The sequence below is a fragment of the Xyrauchen texanus genome, chromosome 32, assembly GCF_025860055.1.
Source record: "Xyrauchen texanus isolate HMW12.3.18 chromosome 32, RBS_HiC_50CHRs, whole genome shotgun sequence".
NCBI classification, from domain to species: domain Eukaryota; kingdom Metazoa; phylum Chordata; class Actinopteri; order Cypriniformes; family Catostomidae; genus Xyrauchen; species Xyrauchen texanus.
Window position 1 is genome coordinate 3,592,830 of NC_068307.1, and position 6,000 is coordinate 3,598,829.

At 41.1% G+C, this 6,000-nt stretch overlaps 1 protein-coding gene across 1 annotated transcript in view; it reads right to left on the reverse strand.

The window, feature by feature from the left end:
* The window catches only part of LOC127626153 (cyclin-dependent kinase-like 5), a 62,287-nt gene extending 56,802 nt beyond the window's left edge, over positions 1–5,485 (reverse strand). Inside the window, 4 exon segments of the mRNA XM_052101736.1 lie at positions 597–631; positions 4,128–4,368; positions 5,192–5,262; positions 5,369–5,485. Of these exon segments, the coding sequence (XP_051957696.1) occupies positions 597–631; positions 4,128–4,191 (99 nt within the window). The 5' untranslated portion in view covers positions 4,192–4,368; positions 5,192–5,262; positions 5,369–5,485.
* Between the last annotated feature and the right edge of the window lie 515 nt (positions 5,486–6,000).

Sequence of the window (6,000 nt, forward strand, 5' to 3'; positions counted from 1 at the left end):
TAATGCATTTGGAGAAGCCCACAGTTTTAAAAGAACCAGTTGCTAGGGAACCATGCCATGTTACAATTGAAAATATATTTCTAAAAGAAATATCTCAACAAATGTACTGTATGAGGAGTTCAAGAATTTTTTAAACATGTGCAACACTTCCAAGAAAGTCAGTCACACGGCCCATAAACGTCAAGCCTGTTAGGCAGTTATTTCTAGCAGGTAAAATGAGAAACTAGCCCCACTATTACAAATAATGTAAAGCTGTTGTGTTAAATACTTTCTTCTATCCCAGCTTAATATGCAGAGACAACTATAAGTAAGCCGTAGGTTAACTTTCTGAAAAACTGTAAAAACTGTGGTGCTATAAAAATTCCTCTTTTGTTTTGGAGCACCCATTCCAGACGGACATTACAACACTGACTCAACCAGTGGTGTCAGTTGGGGACGGGACTATCTGTTTGTTCGACAGACGGGAGGCTGGAAGGTTTCCGGAAGGCTGCTTCACACAAGGTATATTTTTGCAATTGCTCTCTGCGTCGCTAGTGGTGCAGAAATCACACACTTCAGCTTTAACATGTTGATCAATCATGTCATCAATGTCTTACCTTGTGTCTGCATTTCAGGACCACCCCATAGGCTCCTTTGGGAAGAAAGAAAAAGCCTTGAATTTATGTACAAATTATAGGAGAAGCCATCTGTGACATAGACATGTAGCAGTCATAACAGTAAAGACACCATGAACGAATCTTAAAGGGATATTTAATCCAAAAATTTATATTCTGTCATCATTTACTCACCTATCCCTTTAAACAGATCTTCACTATGAATGTTCAAATAATCTGTAATAACATGTTGAGTGTGGACACTAAATGCATTATAGAGGGGAACAGTGCCTGCCCACTTTTTCAGCCATATTTCTTCTGAAAGTGTTTTTCACGTAATTATTTTCCATAGGGATTTTTTTTAAATCCTTCATAAAACAGATGTAAGCCATGAACAGGGCTGGACTGGGAAGAGAAATCGGCCTGGGATTTTACATGGTAACTGGCCCAAAACTTGTCAACAGGGGAGGTGGGGGGTGATCACGTTCGGCCCGCTCAGTTCTCCCGATGGACAGTCCGCCCCTGATCGGCCCCAAAGTGGGTCGGCCCACCGAGAAAAGGCCCAGTATGCCAGATTAACAGTCCAGCTCTGGCCATGAACCAAAACAACAGGCTCTGAGGTGAATCGCAACATTATAAACTTTGATGTGAAGCAAAAAAGCATTTCAAAATCCGATAAAAAGTCAAACAGATTTTATGAAGGAATGAACTACAATCCCATGAAGCATTTCAAATCATGTAATCAAATTAAAAACAAAGAAAAAATATAGAACTATTGATTTTAAGTTATTGATTATCAGTATAGAATCGATATATTTTGATGTCATTACAAAATATTCAAAGATTTGCAAAGACAAAAGTAGTTTATGAGTGTATGAAGACAGACTCGATTGCTGCAGAGCTCTTTTGGTGCACTTTGTTTGCCATGATCCTCTGATTGGTGGATCATTTCCCTTCAGGATCATGGGTTGTGAAGTTCTTCCCCAGAAATTCCGCTTTTATAGGAATAATTTGCGTTCGATACAAGTTTAATCGAAAGAATTCTTGACAACATTTTGATTACCACAAATCTTAAATTTGTTTTTCGACTCATCTTTCCTTTTCTTTAAAAAAAGCTAAAATCGAGGTTACAGTGAGGCACATACAATGGAAGTTAATGGGTCCAATCCGTAAACGTTAAAATACTCAAGTTTCAAAAGTATAGACACAAGAAGTAAACAATATGTGTGTTAACATGATTTTAGTGTGATCAAAACATTTCTGTGTAAAGATATTTCCAATTTTACAACATGACGACTAGGGATGTCATAAAATATCGATATATCGATTATTGATCGCCACATTATTTCATCGATATATTTTTTTATGCATCTATATTTTTATATTAGCCAACAAAGCCCAATTAGTGTGCTTTCCAAATGTCTCAGTTGGCCTCAATTTAAGTCTGGCATAATAGCGTTGGGAGACCACAAGAGGGCGATATAATCATCTCTCACTCTCTCTCTCTCTCTCACACACCCACACCACACAGACAGGACAAGCTGAATCGGTGCAGGACGTTGATGAGTTTGCTGCAGGTTCGTGAAACTGGTGAAACTGCGCAAACTGAAGGATTAGAAATGGCAACGTTTGTAATGCAATTTCTTAATTCAAGCTGCCAAACCACAAAACAACATACTTGTAACTGAAAATAGGCTCTATGAATGATACATGTTCAGAATAGTTCATCCAGTCATGGCTAGAGTAAATAATCGATGTCCTTTGATAATGATTTGGGTTGAATTTAATGGAAAACTATACGGGTTACGCTCCGTGGTACTTCAGAAAGTTGACGCTGAGTTTTGGCGGTGTGGTCGTACCTTTGTAGAAAATAAATAATCGTTTTCAATTTTAAAACTCGCAATGTCGTCCGCCAGATGCGTCTTTAATTTACCCTGCCGCTCACGCTTTACCAAAGTTGTGTTGAGAAATATGTCTGGAGAGACAAAGACTATTGAGCAACGAGCAGCCCTATTAATATCAGCCCTATTAATATCTGGAAAAAAATCACTGTATATATCAATAATAATCAGGACAATCTTCCGATTATCGATGCGTGAAAAATCGATCCCAACCCTAATGACGACGTAACACCGTAAACACTAAAACCCTAAAACTATGGTAAAAATATACATTTAAACAACTTTACAGCTGAAATAATACACCGGTTTTAAGAAAAGAATGAATGTAAGTGCTTTTATAAAATTATAAGCTACACATTTCAGGCTTTAAACCCTTCAAAAATGTTCCCCATTGACTTCCATTGTAAATGCAGCACTGTAACCTCATATACATACACTCACCTAAAGGATTATTAGGAACACCATACTAATACTGTGTTTGACCCCCTTTCGCCTTCAGAACTGCCTTAATTCTACGTGGCATTGATTCAACAAGGTGCTGAAAGCATTCTTTAGAAATGTTGGCCCATATTGATAGGATAGCATCTTGCAGTTGATGGAGATTTGTGGGAGGCACATCCAGGGCACGAAGCTCCCGTTCCACCACATCCCAAAGATGCTCTATTGGGTTGAGATCTGGTGACTGTGGGGGCCATTTTAGTACAGTGAACTCATTGTCATGTTCAAGAAACCAATTTGAAATGATTCGAGCTTTGTGACATGGTGCATTATCCTGCTGGAAGTAGCCATCAGAGGATGGATCCATGTTCTCATTCTGTTTACGCCAAATTCTGACTCTACCATCTGAATGTCTCAACAGAAATCGAGACTCATCAGACCAGGCAACATTTTTCCAGTCTTCAACTGTCCAATTTTGGTGAGCTCTTGCAAATTGTAGCCTCTTTTTCCTATTTGTAGTGGAGATGAGTGGTACCCGGTGGGGTCTTCTGCTGTTGTAGCCCATCCGCCTCAAGGTTGTGCGTGTTGTGGCTTCACAAATGCTTTGCTGCATACCTCGGTTGTAACGAGTGGTTATTTCAGGCAAAGTTGCTCTTCTATCAGCTTGAATCAGTCGGCCCATTCTCCTCTGACCTCTAGCATCAACAAGGCATTTTCAGCCCACAGGACTGCCGCATACTGGATGTTTTTCCCTTTTCACACCATTCTTTGTAAACCCTAGAAATGGTTGTGCGTGAAAATCCCAGTAACTGAGCAGATTGTGAAATACTCAGACCGGCCCGTCTGGCACCAACAACCATGCCACGCTCAAAATTGCTTAAATCACCTTTCTTTCCCATTCTGACATTCAGATTGGAGTTCAGGAGATTGTTTTGACCAGGACCACACCCCTAAATGCATTGAAGCAACTGCCATGTGATTGGTTGATTTAGATAATTGCATTAATGAGAAATTGAACAGGTGTTCCTAATAATCCTTTAGGTGAGTTTATTATATATATAATCGATTAGCAACCTCGTAGCTCATAGTAGATCTGTCTTTGAAAGTTTGTGCGTTATCACTAAAAATCAGTTCCCCTATGCAGTACATTAAACCCTTTTCCCATTTGCCAAATATAAACAAAAGCAGCACTCACCCTCTCCAACAATCCCAAGGACCTCAAATTTATTCATCACATTACCGATGTCAGGAATCTTCATGAAGTCAAAAGATGGCGAGATGGTGCATGTCTAGATTGAGAGGCGAGGAAGGCCAGAGGACTGGACAGAAATCTGTACTTAAACGGGTCATTGCAGCAAAAAATCTGCTCCCGGTGGGTCACAATACTCGTCTCATAATCCACAAGGACACACACACACTGACACATTCACACTCACCTGAGGAGGAAGAGCAGAGGAAAGCATTAGAAGGGGTCAGATAGAGTTCTTATGCAAGACATCCCTTATTATGCCTCACTATATTGCATATCTCACATGCAAATCCATCTTATGCATGCTGTGCGTCAAAAGGCGTCTATAGGGGCATTACACTTAGGATTGGTCTGTGTGTAGGATTGGCATGGCTTGGTTAAGGTAAACAAGGGCAACAGGTTCAAGACTGATCTTTATGATTTTTTCCCCAATAGTTTTGTGGAAACAAAAAAGGTCAACAAACAGGTGGTCTTAGAATTCTCTCCAAAGCCAAAAGTCAGTGATGTAGCATGTTGAAAACACATATGAGCACCTCGGATGTGCGACAGGTATCCATCTGCCCGTCATTTGTGGGCAGTGACCCCATTGCTTTTATCTTATTCCATGTGAGCTGCGCAGGTCATGTTGTGACACAGAAAGCGCCTTGTATGTGTTTGTGCATTGTGCATAAAAAGGGGGCGCGCATGTCTGCATTTGATGTGTTGCGCTGTGCGGTATGTGTGTGCATGTGTGTGTGCGCGCGCGCTGGAAATACTCGTAGGTGGATGAAAGTTCTCCCATTATTTTAAGCATCTTATATCCACCCAAGCATAGCTAAGGTATCGCAGTATCAAGAAATCACTGACAGCCCACACTATTAAGAAAGAATAAATTAAAATTAAAAAAAAAAAAAATCACGATTTATACAGAGTGCCCAGCCAATATGAAGACCATTTACATAACCAAGACTACATGTCTTAAACGCGTAAAATAACAACTGATAACAGGTGACCTGTCGATTGTCTCCTACCGTGTGTTTGTGTGTGTGGGCTGGGAATGCAGGAGGTGTGTGCGTGTGTGTTCTCATCTGAAACGGCAACACTGTAAAAGCCCAACACATCCAATATCCATCAACCAACATGCGTAAAAAACAAGCGCACTGACATAAATGTACATTAACGGAAAGAGCGCTAACCGCAATACTCACTTCTGTCCGAGGCGACGATGCGCAAACTCTCCTCTCGCATCGCCAAGTAACGATGTTTTCATGTTCACCTGCAGTGGTAACCCATCATCATCACAGCTGCAACAGTATCCACCTTCATTCTGAGCCATTGACAACCTAACAACGCGTCATTACGCATTCCACTACCGCAAAGGCTACCTTCATGAATATTAAGCAGGTCGCGCTGACGTTTCCTGGTAACCTTTCTGGAGCGTCCAGTCGTGACACCTAATTAATATTCATGAGTCAGGCCTTCTCCGTAGTAGGATGCGTAAATTGGGAGATCAAGTGAAGCGGCTCCGAGCTGACTGGCCTCCTGTTCGCCAATGACATCGCGATACTGATTCAGGCGTCCGGCACCGAACCCCTCTGTGGCCAATCGCAATTCAAGAACGCTCAGAATGGTTCAGAAGAGCAGGTTAGGTTCAGCACTGTTCATGTGGATTCCTGCTCGCGCTCGGTCGGACGCGTTACGTTGTATACATACATATCGCATACATCCAAAGAGATATTCTGCAATTAAATTACGTAAGAGAAAGAACAGTTTGTCTGTCTGTCCGTCCGTCTGCTTATTTCTGTCTGTCTATCATCTGTCTGACTATTTCTGTCTGTCT